We start from the raw sequence: 22,128 nt of genomic DNA, 5'->3' as shown, positions 1-22,128 counted from the left end.
GGACGCACGCAAGCCGCCAGAGGGCATGAAAGGGGCGTGTTGCGTGCATGCGTGCCCTCGGCCCATATGGCCCAGTTATGGCGTCATCCGGAAGTAGTCACGCCGGGCGGGATGACCGGTTGGACAAAATGGCGAAGGATGAGGACTTACGGGTAGGCGAAAACAAAAACACTGATCATGATTCACTTTGACAAACAATACAACCAGTACTGATAGTGTCATTAATAAAGCATAGTATATAACGTCCCGAGTTGATGGGAGAATAATGTAGTGCACTGCTAACAAGTAAGATTCCTTTCATATCAGATCGTTTACGCTTCGGCAGTTAGCTTAAATGCTAACAGGATAAGTCTAGTCGCTAATAGGTTTGTTGTAAGTCGTCACTACATTGACTTGTGTTTATCCAAAGGACTTTAAGGCATTCGTATAACAGATAAGTAATCTTAGGTGTTATGCAGTTCACGTCACTAGAATACAGCCCGTTAGGTCATAGTTAATGTTAAGGTACCATACTATCGTAAAAGTCACCGTGTTATGTTTAGAAAATCTCAGACTTGTACAACAAACTATTCAAATTTACAGAAATGCTGATAGGGAAGACTATAACACTCAAAAGAGAAACACCAGTTTCCTTTTAACAATGCTAGGGTCCTTTTCTACGAAGGTGACCAAACCCAGAATCATTGACTATATATTTAACGGTACCTGTAAGCTGGTTTGAATGTTGGTCTGTTGAGGCCCTGAATGTCTTGTCCGTGCTTATAGGGAGCGTGTTCGGCAGAGCAAACCAGTGCACTGTATTTCAATGAGAGAGAATGCGAAACTGTGAATATGAACAGGAGATTTATTAACAGCACAGTACTGATGTTACTGAGATGATTCATCACATGTTTTTGGTCCCATGTTCTCTAGGATCCTAATTTGTAATATGATCGACCTGTAACTAATGCGAAAAAAGTTTGGAAACTTGTATCAGAGTCTGCACATGCATTCAGTTCTCAAATTCCGACAATTAATCAAAGTCTCCATAAATAGCCAAGGCACTAAGACTTTATATATATTAAACAAACGTCTGAACAAATTACTCACATACACATACAGACACACTCACTGATGTCTTTTAACCGCTTATTTTAAATGTTGATTTGTTTGAAATGACAGCCACAATATCAACAATGATCACCATAGTGATCAATACTTTTTTTTGTGAGTAAAATCTTTCTTCATAGCTGTGCGCATTCATTAACTCACCTCGTCCTGGCTCCGTTCATTCTCTACCTCTCTCTAACACTTACACACAGATACACACTGACACACAAACTCACACACAGTGTCATCGAACATATCTGTAAACTCAGGCAATGTATGGAGAGCCAGAGGAGATGTCTGGGTGTGCTCGATTCGGTTGGCAGAGCTTAATGCAAATGATAAACACAGAAGGGAGCACTTAATTATTTATAGTCTGTAAAATATAACCCTTTTACGGTCCAAACATGTTTGAAAGACCCCAAATGAACACTGTAAGCGCACTTCTTGATTATTATATCAGTGATCACTATATTCGGTTTCCACTAGGTCTGCACGTTATTACGAAAACATACAATATATGACATGATATGATATAGAGCTTAATCTTAATATACATTACCTCAATGCACTTAACATTGATAGTGGAGACCTTAAAAACTCGCTCATTAATCGGAAGAAACCTCTAGAAGAACCAGACTCATTGTGGGCAGCCATCTGCCTAGTTGGGGTGAAAATGCAAAAAATGGGGAGGAGAGGAGAGATGGGTGGAAATGAGGGGTGAGAAGAGAGATAAAGGAGAAGGAGACCAGGAAAACTTATGCAACTAACAACTATTCTGATAGTCGATAAATCCATCAATTATTGAAACGATTAATTGACTAATCGGATTATGAATCACACAAATTCTCAAATGCTCTTAACTAGCCAACAGCTTTTAAATTTAGCTTGAGGTTGTCCGCGGCATTTGATGACTGAAAATAAAGATCAATACTTCATTCAAAAATGTCTTTTAATAAACTTAGCTGCATATTAGGGTACTATTGATACAATGACAAAGAAAAATCTAGTTTTTGTTCATTTAAAACGAAGGACAGGCAAAGCGCTAGTATAAAAATAGTTTAAATTCAAGTTTCCCTTGTTCCTGTGAACCAATACAAGGCCAAGTGCCGATACTTAAAATAAATAAGTATCCATTTTATCTGTGAACAAAAGGACAGGGAAAGTATCGGCAATAAAAACATCAACAAACGTAACTACAGTCTTCTTCAGACTGCATAATTGTGCTTAAAAAATAAGTTTGTCAGGCAATAGGATAACATAATGCTTTAAACTCGTTAAAATAAATGTTTAAACCATATTTTTCTAATGGATTCTAGAATCCTGCGCACAGGTATGTACGTTTATATATCAAGCTAGATAACAGGCTATCTTACAGAGGCGAGCCTGAATCTTCTCTGTACGGTGTCAAACGTGCCTCCTCTTCAAATGCTTGTGTCCTGCTTCCATGGAAAGCAAGGTCCACCTTACATATATTGCAGGTAGTTTTTTTCAGGGTTAGGGGGTTATGTTTAGGGTGAAAATCTCCCATGTTGGAATGTTTTAAGTCTAACCTTAAATGTAGAGATGGTGTCGGCCTCCTGTACCCAGAGTGGGAGCTGTTTCCACAGGAGAGGAGCCTGAAAGCCAAAGGCTCTACCTCCTATTCTGCTCTTACAGATTCTTGGAACCACAAGGGAGCCTGTGTTTTGGAAGGGAAGTGATCTTCTGGGATAATATGGTGTTATGAGCTCTTTAATATACAAAGGGGCTTGATTGTTAAGGGCTTTGTATGTGAGGAGCAGGATGTTGAATTATATTCTGAATTTTAAAGGAAGTCAATACAGAGAAGCTAAGAGAGGAGTAATATGATCTCTTCTGCTAGTTCCTGTCTGCACTCATGCTGCAACCATTCAGACCAACTGTGGGCTTTTGACAGACTTACTGGGACATCTTGATAATAAAGAATTACAATAATCCAGTCTAAAGGTAACAAATGTATGGAGCAGTTTCTCAGCATCCTTCTGAGACAGGATGTTCCTAATTTTCACAATAATCTCAAGGTGGAAGAAAGCTGTCCTGGAGACTTGTTTTATCTGTGGGTCAAATAACATGTCATTGTTAAACAAAACTCCAAGGTTCCACACAGTGTAGCTAGGGGCCAAACTAACATCATCCAAGTAGGTATATCTGGTCTGACAGTGTTTCTCTGAGATGTTTAGGGCCAATTACAACGACTTCAGTTTTGTATAGTAAGACGTTCTGGGTCATCCATGCCTTAATGTTCTTAAGACATTCCTGAAGTTGAACTAAGTTATAAGATTCATCAGGCTTCTTAGATTTCTACAGCTGGGGGGAGTCTGCATACAAAAATGAAGTGTAGGTGGAGCTTTCTGATGATGTTGCCTAAAGGGAGCGTTTATTCATTGACCACGGACAGCTCAACAGCCAGGAGAGGGCACACAGACAAGCCGCAGCGCCACCAAGTCTCGTGTAGACACCAGTGAACAAATTCACAGCTCCACTAAGTCCACCTGCAGTATTAATTTGTGTAACGAATAATACATACCGTACATGTTTGGACAGGGGCTGCACAATATATCGAAAGTCTATCACCACCGGATATCAACGTGAGCGAAAGACTTATCGCAAGAGACGAAAAAAACTGCGATAATTGGTGTTTTATGCGCTATGCATTCTCGCTCTGCGTTTCAGTATATTTGTCAGATGGAGCCCTGCTACCCTAGATGATAAATTAAAGACATTCAGATCATTGACGTGATTTTCTGTCAATGAATCATTGTTGTAACAAGAGAATATGAAGTGATTAGAGAGATTTGATGGAGGGATGCAGCTCCGTCTGATCTCACTCCGCCGTCTACGACTAAATTCTATTGTGGAAACTTCTAGTTATCACATTTGCCCCGAGTCAGATTCATTTGTGTGAGCCGTTGATTATATAAAATAATTGTGAAGCTTATTTATGATCCTAGAACCTGAGGGAAGTATATCTGTAATTTACTTCTCTGCTTTGTGTCTATCATTTGCACTGTGCGCTATGTCAAACCAAACAGGATTTGTATGGAGCTGGTCTCCCCCAGTTCCATACATTTACTAAGTTTATAAAGTCTATGATTTTACCAAGACAGACTTTGTACATGTGTGTGATCGGACACATATATCATATGAAACACAATATAACACATATCAGACAATAACTTAGTGTGGTAAATAACATACAGTAAAGGAGACAAAAAAAGCATTATACTAATATTCTTGCTCAGAATATTAACAAAAATTATACTACAATATACATGCATAGCATCTGAGAGGACATCAACACATCAAGGTAAATCCACTTGGGACCATTACTCGTGTACAGATTGGCTTAGATTTTAAATGATATTTCAATTTAATTAAAAAAAGTGTAGTAATTGGTTCAGTTTCTGAAAACTATAGGGAGTTTATTCCAGATTTTGGAGGCTCTCACGGAAAATTCTGAATTGCCAAATGTATTGTGTCTGTATGAAACATAACCGTCTCATCTGTTTACTGACCTTGTTAACTTCCAGTTCTTATTCTTAGTTGTAATGTAAACACTTCCTCCAGGAGGAGGAGCTAGGCCATTAGGAATTTTAAACATCAGGCATACCTGTATATTGTTTGAAGCTGTCCATACTCAATAAATTATACTTGAAAATTATATTACAATGATGGTAACTGTTTGGCTTTTTATCAGTTTGAGACCAGCTTGTCATACAATAATTACAATGAGAAAGTACATTGCATGATTAATTGGGCTCCCTGTAGCGAAAAATACGGTTTTATAATCCTAAAATTAGATAATCGAAATTTAACAGTTTTTACTACTTAGTTCACATGTTTTTTAAAAGTGAGAATCCAAAATTATGCAACGGTATTTCTGACTTACTTTTGCCATGAAAAAATAAAGTATCATCTGCATGCACTTGAACATCCACTTGTGGACAAATAGGCGGCAGGTTATTAATGTAATCACTGAACCAAAGAGGTCCCAGTTTTTATCCTTGGGGAACGCCATAATAATTATAGAGCACACTGGCTACGTCCCATATGAACTTTTTGACCTAAGTTTAATAGGATTGTATCCAATTAATTGCTTCACTAGAAGCATATGAGGACAGCTTAGTAAGAAGCACATTATGGTTGACAGTATCAAAGGCTTTTTTTTTTTTTTATCCAGAACTACTGCACCAACATCACCATATAAGTCCAGTTGTGATTTAATACGCTTAACTGAAACAGCTATTTGCTCATTTCTGAATCCAAATTTCATCTGATAAAACATGTTGCTTTTGTTAAAATGAGAAGTTCAATGCCTAGCAACCCATTTTCAGCAACTTTAGAATAGCTAGAATGATCATTATGGGCTTATAATTATTCACATCTTTTGGATCTCCAGATTTAAATATTGGAGTAATCCTGGCACTCTTCCAAGCAGTGGGAAATATCTCGCTTCTAAATGATAGATTCAGAAAGAGAGCAATTGGTACAATCAAAGCATATTTGTATCTTCAGAAAGGCAGTGTCTAGACAATGCACATCTTTAGCTTTGAGTTATTTAAAGACTTAATTATATGGTTAACCTTGGATAATGATATTTCTGGAATGCTAAATATTGGTTTGGTAGCATCAACTGGAATATTATCAATGTTTTTATTTACATTTTGTAAAGTAATTTCTTTAAAAGATTTGATAAGAAAGTTATTTAATATATTAGATAATAACTGAAAGTATTTGATTAAAATGCCATTTTAAGGGGCGGCTGTGGCTGAGGGGTAGTGTGGTCGTCCTCCAACCTGAAGGTCGGCAGTTCGATCCCCAGTATGACCCATCAGCATGCCGAAGTGTCCTTGGGCAAGATGCTGAACCCTGAATGGCCCCCCATAGAATAACAAAGTCCTGCGAGTAGATGCACTGTATAAATGTGTGTGTGAAAAGGTGAATATAAAACTGTACTGTAAAGCGCTTTGTGTGGTCATCAAGACTAGAAAAGCGCTATATAAATACAAAACCATTTACCATTTACTTTCAGTTCAAAATTGTTTGATTAATTTACCTCCCTTCCCAAGAGTTTATTTAGGTTTTTCCAAATTATTTTACCATTACCTTGAGCATCTTTAATCGCTCCTAGAAAGAAACCTGCCTTTGCCATTCTCTACCACCTTATTTCTGAGATATTTACACACAATTTTGTCCTCAGTGTAGCCAGATACCAAACCTTTTTTCAGGCACAATCTCGTTCTTGCATCAGCCTTCTGACTTCAATATTTATCCAAGGTAAAGTTGTTTTACATCTAGGCTTATATTTACTTTCTTGACCAAAATATTTTATGACGTTATTAACAGTAGACATAAAAGCTGTATAACAAGACCGTTCAATATTTCTTATAACATTGTTAAAATTACTTTGTTCATTTTTGTTTGATTGTGCTCTTTGAGATCGTTAGGATTGCTAAATCTCCTGGTAAATTTTCGAACCATCAGAGTAGCATTATGGTCAGAGACAAATAAGCAAGTTGAAAGACTTTGTTATTCATTAAAGCCTGGTCTAATTGTGTACAGTTTGTCTGGGTTACTCTAGTTGGTCCTTGTACTATCTGGGTCAAATTAAAGTAATCCGTTATCTATTTCAGTTTTTTCCTGCATGCTTTACTTTCCCAGGTTGTTAAAATCCCCCATTATTGTTGATCTTTTGTGGTCACATTCATCGAGAATGGCACGTAGAGGTTCATAAAACATAATGTCACATGATGGTGGACGACACAAGCCAATAATAGTCCAGATTATTTGGATGTTTCCATGGAATGGGATCCCTTTTGATATGGTCTCTCAAATAAATCATCAACCCCCCCCACCATGGGAACCCTGGGATATTAACAGCTGCAGATGGGACAGATGTCTTTAACCATGTCTTGCAATGGTGCTTACAAAGTGTTACCATAGAATGGTGTGCATTTAGGCACTTAATAAATTTGGTTATCAAAATAAAATATAAAACATTAATATTTAAAATATTAATATTAAATCATAACTTTAATTGGTTAAAGTTGTCTCGGGGCACCACCCTTCAAAGAAGGGAAACAAGAGCCAATTTATTGATTAAGATCAACGTTACTCCGCCTAGTGTTCTGGCGGTGAATTGCGTTGCAACACGCGCAACACGTTAGAGAAGCATAAACCAAAACGAGTCTGTCGATGCAACTGCGTGGCCTTCTGCGGTTGCAGTCGCAGGACTATAATTCGGCCTTAACGCCTTCCTGTGGGCTCTAAGATGGCCCCTAAGATAGCCATAAGATTTTTTCCGGAATGAAACTGCGTATGTTAAGATACCCCCCTAATAAACCCTTTGGTTTGGAGCGAGGGTCCCATACCACTTAAGTAGAGTTGAGTCTGAAAACATTTCATTGTCAGTTGTTTCTTGAAAGCTGTGTAAAGCCAAATACTTTATTTTTTCGGTAATTCTGTTTTATTTTCAAAACGATTCTATATGTTGCCTCCAACCTCAGATGTGGGATCTTTGGCCAAAGTTGAGGTGTACATTCTGCCTCATATGGCTTCCCAGATAACTTCTCCTCTTCCTTTTCATCTTTTTTTTTTTTTTTTTAGGAGTGATGATGATTTTGACTACAGCTACATTGCCACTTACTTCAGGTTGAGAATGTTGTACTATCCCATTATGATGAGCGTTTGTTCCGTACATGTAAATTACGTTTTTCCATAATGCATCTAAATTTTCTTTTGTTGGACTTTACTCCATTTCATCCTGACTCTCACTGGTGTTCGTTATTTTGAGTCGAGTCTGTACTCTTTCAGGGCTCTGTCCACCATATTACTAGGGATGCACCGATCCGATATTTGTATCGGTATCGGTACCGATATTGAAGACATTTCTAGATCGGGTATCAGTGACAATGGGCCGATCCATATCGGCTGATCTATTCAGTGTAATTCTATGCTGTGCGCTATGAGTGATGTCATACGCAAGCAACACGCCGTGCGGAGCCTACAGTGTTTACAAAATACAGCGAGCGAAAGGATCGGCTATCTGGAGCTATTACACATTACCTCAGCCAACAAGCTCCACGGCTACGTGCAACATCTGTTAAGTGAATGTTCCGAGGGGCGGTACTAAAGCGTCTAGTTACAATGCGTCCGTGGGCCTCCCTCCTCGGAGCCCCGGTTCCATCCATCCCACCTCCGCCGTCAAGCCAGCGACTCGCACCCACCACAGGATTGGGCGAATAGCGAGCCAATACGTCCATGTTTCTCTGCCCGCTCCCCCCCCGACCTCCCCTCCCCCGGAGCTGACAGCGGACATGGCCGAGGTCGCAGCAGAGCAGGCACGGCCGCCGAGGTCGCAGCAGAGCAGGCACGGCCGCCGAGGCTCGACCTGTCCGCCCCACCTCCGCATCCTACCGCGCCTCGCCAGCAGTCCAGAACCCGGGAAGCTGGCGAGCAGCAGCTCAGTGATTTTTTTTTTGTTTTTGTTTTTGTTTTTACCAAGCTAGAGAAGCTATTGTTTTGTTCAGATGCTTTTGTAATGGATGTTTAATTCCCATTTGCACTAAACTATATAAAGAGCTGATTGCTATTTATTTTGAATGTCTACCAACCAAGCTAGTGAAGCTATTGTTTTCTCAATTTCAGCTCCTTTATTATTTTATTATTTATTTTGTTTTACATTGTATTTTGAATCCCTAATTGCACTGACTGAACCAGTCACACTATATTTTTATGATTAAGATTGTTTTACTGGTGCACAATTATTAAATAAATAAGTAATTGAGTACATTTATATCTGTTTATTTGTTTTAAAAAAAAAAATAGGAAAGAAAGGTTTAAGTCAAGTCTAATGATCCCAGTCTTTTCCCCCCAATGAAATTTACAGTTTGTTACCATAATTTCGCACTGTTTTTCTATATCGGTATCGGATCGGTATCAGCCGATACTAAACCTCAGATATCGGTATCGGAGGTGAAAAAAGCGGATCGGTGCATCCCTACATTTAACACTCTACCCAAGTGTGGGCCAAGCTTTGTGGAGCATGGTAAGGCACTAGTTGGAGATCCTTCAACATAAACAAAGCGATCTCGATTAGTGCAATTAGTAAGTTGTCCTTTTATACCTTATCAGAAATCTCATCACTCCTCCAACAATTTTACCTCCAGCTTTATTCAGAAACTCTGCAACAACACTGTCATCCACAGATTCAAGTAGCTGTTTTATAGTTATCTCGAGAGAACTTTGATCAGACTTCAAGTTGAGAGGGTTGTTTTCTTAAACTGAAATAGTCGATGACGAATACACTCATCAATGATTCGTTGGTTACGTCATAGCGCGTGTTTTTCGTGCCGTGCAGCTGAACTAAACGTTGTTTTACGGATTTCGTTATGTGGCAGGAGGTCGGAATATCCGAGTTGCCCTGAACACAGCACAGTGAGGATGTTAGCATCTGGAGAAAGAAGCCTGGAGCTAGCCTCCGCTGCTCAGCTTCTTGTCCGCACTCAGTCAACGGGGAAGGGAACCCGGACAGTCCCGGGTCTGGGTGAGTGGTTCCGGGAGTGAGGACGTGACAACAACCGGACTGAAGGCCTAATTATAGTCCTGCGACTGCAACCGCGGAAGGCCACGCAGCTGCATCGACGGACTCGTTTTGGTTTATGCTTCACTCACGTGTTGCGCATGTTGCAACGCAATTCACCGCCAGAACACTAGGCGGAGTAACGTTTTGTTTCGAAAACAAAACACACAAAGAAGAGACGTCTTCTTCTTCATCGAATCTTTATTTACATCGCCACTCCGGCTCCTAATAGCCTATTTCTGGCGGACAAATCCTCCAGTCAGTGACGGGTTATACAAGTGGTCATACTTTCGGATCTCTTCTGCCAAGTGCTCTTCTATTTGTTCCATAAGCAGACCAATCACAAGCCTTGCGGGCTGCGTGAGGCTCGCGTCGTTTTGTCGTGTAGTTAGAAAAATTGGCGGACGCACGCAAGCCCGCAGAGGGCACGAAAGGGGCGTGTTGCGTGTCTTGCGTGCATGCGTGCGTCCGTGCAACACGAGTATAATTCGGGCTTGAGAGGTCGAGAACCGTCAAATCCAGCTAGCTCTCAGCAGCTGGCTGCTGCTCTCTCCGTCAGCTAGCTGCTGCTCTCATCGGGGTTTAAGAGTACAGCAGCGCATATTTTCAAGTGTAACCAGTTAACGGATCCCGTTTAACTTCCACAAGAGTTGTTCATATTGTAATAAAGATCTCAATGAGGAAACACGCTGTGTTTTTTCTATTTTCACTGCATTTTAATATAGCCTATAAATAGTGAATTTTTATATAAAAATATTAATGATTAATCGAAAATCGATCATTAATTCTCCCGACGATCGATTAATACAATTTAATCGAAAGGCCATCCCTACTCTCCATGGACGCAGGACTCGCGCATTTGAGGAGGAGGTTTGACATCGTAACGTAAACGATGCAGACTCGCCTCGGTAAGATAGCCTGTTAGCTAGCTTGCTATATAAACGTACCTGTGCGCAGCATTCTAGAATCCATTACAACAGTATGGTTTAAACATTTATTTGAACGAGTTTAAAAGCATTATGTTATCCTATTGCCTGACAAACGTATTTTTTAAGCACAATTATGCAGTCTGAAGAAGACTGTAGTTATGTTTGTTGATGTTTTTATTGCCGATACTTTCCCTGTCCTTTTGTTCACAGATAAAATGGATACTTATTTATTTTAAGTATCGGCACTTGGCCTTGTATTGGTTCAAAGAAAAAGGGAAACTTGAATTTAAACTATTTTTTATATTAGCACTTTGCCTGTCCTTCGTTTTAAATGAACACAAACTTGATTTTTCTTTGTCATTGTATCAATAGTACCCTAATATGCAGCTAAATTTATTAAAAGCCATTTTTGAATCAAGTATTGATCTTTATTGTCTTTATTTTCAGTTATCAAATGCCGCGGACAACCTCAAGCTAAATTTAAAAGCTGTTGGCTGAATAAGAGCCATTGAGAATTTGTGTCATTCATAATCCGATTAGTCAATTAATCGTTTCAATAATCGATGACTAATCTACTATCAAAATAGTCGTTAGTTGCAGCCCTAACTGTGGTAGAGCTCCTCTTCTCTGATATGATTGGAAATGGCCATTTCCTTTATGATTTATCTCTCCATGACAAAGCTGGTAAAACAGTCAGTTTAGACTTTCTTTGCCCCACAAGCCTGTTGTTGCTTGTATGATCCTTATTTGCTTTGACACCAGGATTTGAATCACTAGATTTAATTTCCTTGTTTCAGGGTATCCGTGGGGTCTTGAAAAGTATTAAAAGTTGATATATCAATTTAGGGAAAATCAAGACCCTTGAAGTCTTGAATCTTTTTCAAATTCAAGACTCTTTAGATGTGTAGCCGATGGTTTTTTCCTCTTATACAAGGAGTCAGCAACCCGCGGCTCTTCAGCCCCTTTGCAGTGGCTCCCTGTGCATGTTGCGCATATTTTTCGCGAACGGTGAACTTAACGAATCAGTTTTCATATGATGAACGTGCGTGAACGTCACGTTCACGTAAATTTTTTAAATCATCTTATCAGGCCATGAAATACCAGGAGCTGGCGAATGTGTGTTTGTGTGCACTCCCACACAGCGCACACAGAGCCGGGGCGCTCACTCGCTCAGAGACACAGTGAGATCAGAAAACAGAGTTTCTCTGGTCACAGCTGCTCAGAGATCAGCGCTGCAGCTTCTTGATCAGAGCAGAAGCTGCAGTTGGTTTGTACCGAGCTTCAGTTTATGTTTCCGCCTCTAGTCTGATCTGCTCTCACGTTTTGTTTTAATATTTCGTCAACTAAAATATGCGTCACATCCTATTACGTCTAAGGCCTGGCGCTCTTCCCTGCAGGTCGCTAATCTATAGTGTCCGACCCGGCCTCGGTAAACTAACCATGGATAAATCCCCAAAAAGAAAAGTCTGGGAGGAAAATAGTTTAATTCTGCGTGGACAGATTAATTTTCTTTCACTGCCAACGATGCTGGTTTACCTGTATGCTTGATATGTGGCGAGGAATTGGCAAACAACAAAAAATGTAATGTTTAAATACATTTCCAGAGCAAGCACACAGCATCTGCTGAAAAGTACCAAGTTGGAGATGAGCAAAAAAAGCATAGTTCTGTGTTTCATTTATTTCAAAGTAGGCCAACACATGTATTTTATTCTCCTCCTCATGAGTTTGGTGTTTACCTTTTTTGTAACAGGTAAAAATAGCAGTAAAATGTCTATAATTATATCTGTAATTTAATAAATGCAAAAAAAACTATATTTTTTATTTATATTGTATAACTTTACATAAAACGTTATTCGTTTTGTTATCAAATATGTTTTGCAGCTCCATACACTTTATTTGGGGGAAAAGGGGGCAAAATTTCTCTTTCGATAGTAAAGGTTATTTAAGCGTTGTCCTTTTGAAAAAGTTAGCCAAATATTGAAGTGTTTTTTATGAAATTATGGAAAATATTGCACTAGACACATTCACCTTTACTTATAAAATGTTCTGTCAGCTAATGCGTTAGATTATGATTATTCCGCGATTAGATATTTTATGGATTATGCCTTGCTTCAGGTCCTCGTGGATTTCATTATTGTATGCACAGACATTAAAGTCTGTGCAGGACCCTTCTGTCGGGAGTGCATCATGGTGCTGGGGGGGTTGAGCCATTGTCGATGGCTCACAGGTGAAGCCTTTAAACCCTTGTCAAACTTGATTAGTGCAGAACAACAATGGAACCATATTCAATGTCCAAATATGTCTAGTCTAGTCCGCTGGCTGGTGCCACTGCATCGAGGTGCATTACTCTTCACCAGTATACAGTTTGTATACTGATTCGTTCGGTTCAGCGTTCACAAAGAATATGAACAAACAGTCAATAACTGTCTGAACACTTGTAAAATCGCAGGGACTCTTCTCTTTCTTCCGCTCTCTCCACGTTCTCTGAGTCTCTCCTCTCCTGCTAACAAAATACGTATGTACGGAGGAGAGTTTTCTGGATGGGTGGGGGAGTGAGCAGTCTGCTGTGAGAGGTTCAGGAGAAGAGAGAGCAAAACTCGAAGAGAATTTCATGCTGACGGCTTAAAATATTCACTTGACAATTTATACTTGATGGTTGCGGTATGGTAATTGTTTGAATTGCACGTGGTACATGTGATACATCGAATATATTCCATATACCACCTACCCCTACTCAGACCAATCATCAGCCACATTCATTTTGGAACTAACACTACCAAACGCCTTGCCACCATACTAGCTCCCCTGGTTGGAAACATTTAAAAAAAAAACTCAGGATTTTGCCACAAATAACAGAAGAATAAGACTGAACCATGGTGTCCTACGATGTTCACTTTTTACACACATCCCTATCACAGAAACATCAGGGAAACAAACAACCACTACCACAAAAAGAAAATATGTCTATATCAATATATTCCCGGATTTAAAAGTGGCGTCATACAAGTAGAAGACACTTACAAAGTTGTCTAGAGCAGTGGTTCTCAACCTTTTTTCAGTGATGTACTCCCTTTGAAAAAAAAATTCAGCCGGGTACAGTCATTAGTCGGGCACTAATGACACAGTGCTGTGCCATTAGTGTCTGATTTTAATAAACCTTGTAACTAGACACTTTCTCTCTCTTGAACTATTTGGTAATAAAATGATATGAAAATAACCAAAGACTTATTAAAAAATAAATAATTATCTCAATTATAAATAAAGATTTGTGCACATAAAAATTATCAACTTAAAGTGACCTTTTTTGGGATCATAATAAAGATGTTCTCAAACTGAACTCATGAACTTCATTATAGATAAACACTTCTTCACAAAATATAAATCATTAACTTAATTTTAAATAAAAGATTAGCTCAAAATACATTTTTTAAATATGTCTCATCGTATATCTTTATGGATCGAAAATAATACTAACTATCTTAAATTTACAAACTGATAGCATTTAAGATTAGATTGTTGCATTGAGCTGAGTGAGTGCTTTTGCATTTACGTTTTAGTGAGAAACTTGTGCTTATGCTTCACTGAGGATCTTTCTCAGTCTTGGTGGCAGGGAAGCACCTGCTGTGATCAAGCTCTTCTCCATGCACAGTCTGTTTTCTTTGCTTTGTTTTGATCACACTTTTAGCAGAGAAGGAGGCCTCACATAAATGTGTGGAGGCAGAGGGTAGTAGCTGCTCCAAAGCTTTCCGTCCCAGATGTGGGTGCTCCTGCTCCACACACACCCAAAACTTTGTGAGTGTGGATGTGGCAAACTTCAACTGGAGGCCACGGTCAGATGACACTTCCAGGAGTTTTTCCTGATAAGTGACAGGTAGCTTGTTTCTGTTTGCCTCGGGGAGGCTTTTCGCATCGTTTCTTGAGATGACCTGAATTCAGAAACTTCCTCTTAAAAAACCTCAGGTGGTTTACCAACATGACTTTCATGTTTTGTCTGGAGATACCGCTGAAGATGTGTTGCCTTCATGCCACTGTGGCTAATGTCTCCCCATAGAAAAAACACAAAGTGTTAATTACCCAAACTATGTTATTGTTAATATTGTTGAAGTATCTTTCTGTTATTTGTATTGTGAAATATTTGCTCGCTTTAAGGTCAGACAATTTCATTTCCGTTTTTTTATTAAATGCTTTTATTTTTAAAGTGTTCCGGTAGAGACGCGGAGTTCCTGTTATGAATTTGTAACTTAACAACAGAAAAGTGTGATTTAGCGCCCCTCCGAAGAGGCACAAGCTCTCACAGTGTGGTTTAGGGAAGTTTCAAATAAACCTGAAAACATCAGTTAAAGTCTCGACCTTCTTGTGAATACTGACGGAATTTTGCTGGTCTGGTTTCGCCTTCTTTGGCAATTGTCCCTCCGTGTTTCAGCGGCATTGCTGCTTCGCTTCAGCCCAAACTCCAGAGTTTTCAAGGCGGCACTGCAGTGATGAGAGGTGACGTGTGCCAGGTTGGGTCAAGCCATCGGTATGGGGGAGACTCTGGGTTTTTAGGTTAATGAAATTGAATAGCCTACTGAATATAAAATTCAGTTCATGAACTTAAACCTATATTTTATTCAATATTTATTAAATAACAAATTTTAAAGGATTTTTGAATGGATGCTAATTTGAAATATATTTAAAAGAAATCTCACGTACCCCCTGGAGTACCTTCAAGTACCCCCAGGGGTACGCGTACCCCCATTTGAGAACCACTGGTCTAGAGAATGTGAGGTGAAAAGAGCCAACTGTCTAAGTGTTGTCAAGAAGAAGCATTTGTTGCAAACACGTCTGTACAGAGACCCTTCCCACTTTATAATGCCGCTATTAGTCACGAATATGAAAAACAACCCCATCCATTACACATTGGTTACGTGCATGGAAAACACATAACAAATTTGGACTGAAAATAAATACATACCACTTTTGCCTGCTTATATGGGAAGTGACGTTTAAGCGATGCATGATAGGTATAAAATAAAATACCCCAAGAACTCTAGCCTCACAGTGGAAACATCATTATAGATATGGACAGATCTGTGACTGCAAATACATTTATCCATAGGCTATAACAAGGGTTGGTAACCTGCGGCTCTGGAGCCGCATGCAGCGGTGTTTTGCATGAATGCATTCAATAAAAGATGTTCATTGACAGGTTTATATTTTTCGTTAAGATGAACTCGAACGAATCAGTTTTCATTAGTGCTGTCAAATTTAACGAGTTAATGTGGGATGACTCATTTGTGGAATTACGTTCATAATTGCGGTCATTTTTTTAACTCATGCACAGAATGACAAACTCCATGTACCCATACCCGCTCCCACTCACTTGCTCAGAGCGAAACGCGCAGTGTGATCAGAGCTCGTTCACATGTAGCAGCCCGTCAATGACTTCGTGGAAGAACAGTGAAATGGAGTTTCTCTGGTCACAGCTGCTCAGTGATCAGCTGCGTCATGATTAGAGCAGAAGCTGCATTTGGTTTGTATCGAGCTGAAGTTTCCGTGTCCTCCTCCACTCCGCTCTCACTTGGACTAATAAACGCTCATCACTAGCTATCAGGACCCGATCATTACACAAAGACACTTAGTGTTTGTTTGATTTGCTCCAGAGTTTGAGGCTGCATTTGAACATTATGAAAATTACTCTTCAACATGTGCTCAGCTCACGAGAGGTGACGCTCACAGTCAGGACTCTGTGTTAAAATGAGAGGAGCGACACGCAGAGATGATCCAAAACCATTGATTAATAACCAAACACACGACCGGACTCTGTCACCCAAATCATCCAAATAAAAAATTTACTATTATATGAAGTAAATGGTTTTGTATTAATACAGTGCTTTTTTGAAGTCTTGATGACCACTCAAAGCGCTTTACAGTACAGTTTTACATTCACCCATTCATACAGTGCATGTATTAGCAGCACTTTTGTTGTTCAATGAGGGCCAAATCAGGGTTCAGCCTCTTGCCCAAGGACACTTCGGCATGCAGATGGGGAAGACTGGGGATCAAACTACCGACCTTCAGGTTGGAGGACGACCGCTCTATCCCTCAGCCACAGCCGCCCACAAGTTTATTCTCATCTGCATGAACTGAACTTTGAACTTGTTCTTTTTAAGTGTGAACTGGCTCAACACTGCTTCTACAGTTGGGCTCAGATTCAGATTTCACATCCACATTTAATTGTGTAAAGGTTTGGTTGTTTGTTGATAAAAAATAAACGAGAAGTTTAATTCAACCATACTATATTTGCTTAAAAAAAAAGAGCAAAGGCTATGAACCCTCAATTGTTTCTGATAAAGATTCTTTGAGTTTGATTTAATACTAATACCATCATCCTATGTTTGCTCAGAGGCACATCAAAGAGAGAGCAACATTAAATAATGGTGTAGTGTGTTTTATCGTGTCGGGCTCACAGTCTCAGGACTCAGTGTTAAAGTGACCGTAGTGACACGCAAACATGATCCGTCACCATCGAATAATAACTAAACACATGATTCTTAGTTTGTCACCTAAGTCGTCCCAATTAAACAAATGAACATAAACTAGTTCAGTCTTGGAACCGTGAACTTAATTCAAAATGTAAAAAAATTAAATAGGAATGTGAACTAGTTCATTTTCACCAGCATGAATAGAACTTTAAACTAGTTTATTTTAAGTGTGAACTGGCACTACACTGAGTATAACTATGTAACTTTATAAGCTGTGCTATGTAATATGTTTTGCAGCTCCAGACAAGTTTTATTTGGTGGAAGAGGAGGCAAAATAGCTCTTTTGATAGTAAAGGTTGCTGACCCCTGGGCTAATGACTTTCATCACAGGTACAGTCCAAGAGAGGAAACCTGAAACCTCCCATTAGTTAGAAGGGAGGAAGCCTCTTGGATGATGATTGAAATGTCTTCAATGATCAAAAGCAATTCCGGTTGCCTATGTACTAGGGCTGCTCGATTAATCGAAATTTAATCGTGATTACGATTATGGGGTCAAACGATCTCTAAACTACTATAATCGAGTTGAAACAATTATTTGGCATTTTTTTCGAGAGAGACGCGCATGCGCAATTCAGTCCTTCCCCCAAAGCATTCACAACCCAGCTGACTGGCACTCACTCTCAAGCAGCAGTAAAGTGAAGGAGGCGAGTTGTGTGTGGTGATCGGCAGTGAAAAAAACAGTTCGAGTGGAAAAGCAGGGAGGGGAGCAGCAGACCATGTAGCGGCCGCACCGCGCACCGCTATTCTCAAGCGCGCTCCCGCCTGGCTGTTCAGACCGGTCAGACCGGACCCGCATTTCTCCGCGCCGGTCAATCGGTCATAGAGTGTTAGGGTTGCCATCATTAAGGGTATGAATAACCGGGCACAGATATCCAGGTTTCACGGAGCATAAGGCACGCAGCCGTCATCGGTGTTTACCGGAACCGGAAGTGATTACAAAAATAAAGCATAGACTTCAGAATAAGGGCACATATTAATAATCGTGATTTTGATATTGTCCAAAATAATCGTGATTATGATTTTTTCCATAATCGAGCAGCCCTACTATGTACACTTGTACATCTTCTGAAGGTACCGTAACCTGGATGACTGAGAATCTTCACACATCTGAATGTAAGGAGCTATGTTTAGTTGAATTTCTCCCTGAAATTCACAATCTATTTACCTACTTTATGATTGCATTGTTTCTTTTATTGGATTTAAACCATTTTAGGAGAATAATGTTCAGCAAATTAAATTCTCTCTTGGTATGATAGATATCCATCATTTTGATAGAGGCCATGTATTAGATCAGTTTCGATATACACTCAACAGCCACTTTATTAGGCACAACTGTTCAGTTGCATCTTAACACAAATAGCTAATCAGCAAATCACATGGCAGCAACTCAATGCATCTAGACGAGTTGAAGACGACTGGCTGATGTTTAAAATGAGCATCAGAATGGGGAAGAAAGGGGATTTAAGTGACTTTGAACGTGGCATGGTTGTTGGTGCCAGGCGGGCTGTCTGACTATTTCAAAAACTGCTGATCTACTGGGATTTTCATGCAGTACCATCTCTAGGTTTTACATAGGATGGCCCGAAAAGGAGAAAATATCCAGTGAGCAGCAGTTGTGTGGACGAAAATACCTTGTTGATGTCAGAGGAGAATGGGCAGAGTGGTTCGAGATGATAGAAAGGCAACAGTAACTCAAATAACCACTTGTTAAAACCAAGGTATGCAGAATACATTGAAGCAGATGGGCTACAGCAGCAGAAGACCACACCGGGTGCCACTTGTGTCAGCTAAGAACAGGAAACTGGAGTACAATTTGCACAGGCTCACCAAAATTGGACAATAGAAGATTGGAAAAACGTTGCCTGGTCTGATGAGTCTCGATTTCAGTTGCGACATTCAGATGGTAGGGTTAGAATTTGGCGTAAACAAATGAAAGCATGGATCCATCCTGCCTTGTATCAACGGTTCAGGCTTGTGGTGGTGTAATGGTGTGGGGGATATTTTCTTGGCACACTTTGGGCTATTTAGTACCAATTGAGCATCGTTTAAATGCCACACCTTGTTGAATCTATGCTACGAAGAATTAACGCAGTTCTGAAGGCAAAAGGGGTCCAGCCCGGTACTAGCAAGGTTTACCTAATAAAGTTGCCAGGGAGTGTATGATTCTAACTTCAAAGGTCAAAAGCTTACTTACCATAATTCATCTCTGCATTGTGTTATTTTTGCTTGTCATTTTATGCACTTCGGTGGTGGTAATTGGCAAAATTGATTCTTAGATGCATCAAGATGCAGACAATTCTGCATTGAGACACTGCAGAGACCGACCATAGAAACGGAACATAATCGATTCATTTTTTTCCTCTACTGACATTTTTTTAAGCGATGTCCCGTCTATGCATAATAGAACCACTGCTGCTTCAGGATCAGGACTGACATAATTTAAAGGTCTGGTCGTCTTTTACCATGTCAATGACTCCTGTCTGAGTGTCCTACCTTCAATCTCCAACTGATTTGAACTCACTTTACACTCTAACACTAATCAGAAGTTATTAGGACCCAAATAGTAATGGCATTTACTTTATGTTTGTCCATTAGCTTCAGAGTTTAATAGGCAAGTACTTAATATACTAGACATAACACACAAACAGTCAGGACATCAGTGTTAGAGTGACCACAATGATCCGGATTCAAGATCTGACACCATCAATAAATGCACACACCCACCCAGAGGCTGCAGAAAGCAGATAATACTTCCGTCAGATTATCACAAGACGCTTTTTTTTTTTTTTTACTTCATTGTTGCAGAAGAAACAACGCGCCGCTTATCAACGTAAATAATAATTCAGCAGGTTTTTATAAATATCAGCTCTTTGAAAGAGGAGAGGAGCCAAATCTCTTGTTGACCAGTGGAGTAATGCGCCTCAATGGTGGCCAAGTGGGGCCACCCTGATACAATAAAGGCTAATGTGTTGGCTAGTTACTCGGCCACTTAGGTCAATGTTTTCAGTGTTTGTGTATAAATAGAGATATGTATCTCTTGTTTCTCATTGATTTCTCTGTTGTTGTTTGCTTAGAAATTGTTTCTGTTCTGTTGATGAACTGCTCATACCTTTAAGTGTCTAACCCTGAGAGGTGCTTATTCTGATTTATATTCGTACAGAATCTCTGATCATTATAGAAAACACGGAGTATAGAGGTCAAGAGATGTTTATGCAATGAAATACATACTGAACATAGATCATAGTCAGTGACAGGCTGAACTCTCCAAAAGCATTACTCCATTATTGCAGTGACACCTGATCCAAACTTTTACCCATAGGTAATGCTGAGAGAGGAATAACTGTAGCGAACATTGACATCTCTGTTAACAGGAATCAAGCCTGTGAAACACACTTCATCCTGTCTGGTGGAACAGCCTGCCTTGATGCAAGACATAAAAACCAACATGAATCTCCAGCAGCCATCACCTCTCATCCCCCCTGTCCACCCTGATGTGCAGATGAAGCCCCTGCCCTTCTATGATGTACTGGATGTCCTAATCAAGCCTTCAAGTCTAGGTCTGATCTGTTTTCTTTCTTTTTTTATTTTAAATGATAACTCTAGATTTTGCCATCATGACTTGCAAATATGATGTATGAAATGTACTATACCAAAATAATCATGTTTTAGTGGCGTTATTTTCCCGAGTAGCAACAGTAAGCATTTACAATTTATCCAACAAGAAATTCATTTTATTTTATAATTATTTAATTACTAAGATGTAACTTGTTCTTGTCAACTTCCTTTTCAAAGGGTTCATTATAACAGACGAAAACCGAACAAGTGACAAATCACAAAGACTTCAAATGCAGTTAATTAAACTATCTAATCATATATTAGATGGAGGAAGTTATTGCATATTTGAATATGAACAACATTGTTAATTTCTTAACAGTCTGGTTTCAGAGTCTTGCATAGTATAGAGAAAGTCTTGGTGAAAATAACAAATTACCTACTCCTTGCTGGGGAGGAGTGAAGAGACTTCAATGCTCTTTTTGTTACACTTGATTGCCGCCTTTGACACTAAAGACCAGGGGTCGGCAACCCGTGGCTCCGGAGACGCATGCCCTTCTGCAGTGGCTACCAGGTTGTACAGGGATACCAGAAGAATACCAGAAGGGAGAGAAAATGTGTGTGTGTGGGGGGGGAGGGGCGACCCCTTTTAATTAAGTTGTCAGAACAATAATAATAATAATCCAGATTCTTTTCCAATACGTGATGTCATCACTTGTGTCTCCAGGAGCAAGTACTGCACAGAGGTACCACCAAGAAAAATATTTTATCTTTGCCTTGACACCACAGCAAGTTCGAGAAGTTTGCATATCCAGGTAGGACTGATAAATAGCTCAGTAATTGAACGAATACTCAGAGACACATGTCTGTGTGTGATGTAAATAATTAAAATGTTACTGACTCAATGGTCAACCTTTTTTTTTTTCAGGGACTTTCTGCCAGGTGGCAGGCGGGACTATATGGTTCAAATTCAACTGAGGTGGGAATGGTCAAAGTTCTTGACATTTTTTACAACTTAGAATCTGAACTAAGAAACGCAAACAAATCAAAACTTTTAAAATCATGTACAATAGCTTGATTAGTGTTTTCTTGAAGATCAAACCAATTCCTGTTCCATAAAGGTATTCACTAGTGCTACCAAAATCCGGTGCTATAATTGAGGGCGCCAACGCTAAAAATATGTTAACATCAATATTATTGTGTAGAACATTCTCAATTTAAAGATGCATTGTGATTCATTTCATAGCAGTGGTCCACCACTGCATGATTATTACTGCTGCTGCTTCAGGATTACAGCAGATGCATATTAAAAGGGATATCTCACCAAAAAATTCAAATCTACTTATCTCCTCACCACCGATGGAGGTGTGGATGATGTGTTTGAGTCCACAAGACACTTTTGGAGTCTCAGGGTTCAACAGTGTTTCAGCTAAGG

At 39.6% G+C, this 22,128-nt stretch overlaps 1 protein-coding gene across 1 annotated transcript in view; it reads left to right on the top strand.

Annotated features, from left to right (window-relative positions):
- The window catches only part of pias2 (protein inhibitor of activated STAT, 2), a 38,407-nt gene continuing 16,279 nt past the window's right edge, over window positions 1-22,128 (top strand). Inside the window, exons 1-4 of the mRNA XM_053420081.1 lie at window positions 1-152; window positions 20,513-20,698; window positions 21,421-21,508; window positions 21,622-21,672. Coding sequence (XP_053276056.1) covers window positions 20,566-20,698; window positions 21,421-21,508; window positions 21,622-21,672 — 272 coding nt within the window. The 5' untranslated portion in view covers window positions 1-152; window positions 20,513-20,565. The remainder of the gene's footprint in view (window positions 153-20,512; window positions 20,699-21,420; window positions 21,509-21,621; window positions 21,673-22,128) is intronic.

This window comes from Pleuronectes platessa, chromosome 4, assembly GCF_947347685.1.
Source record: "Pleuronectes platessa chromosome 4, fPlePla1.1, whole genome shotgun sequence".
NCBI classification, from domain to species: Eukaryota; Metazoa; Chordata; class Actinopteri; order Pleuronectiformes; family Pleuronectidae; genus Pleuronectes; species Pleuronectes platessa.
Note: the sequence above shows the minus strand (reverse complement) of the source record. Positions and strands in the feature narration are given on the sequence as shown.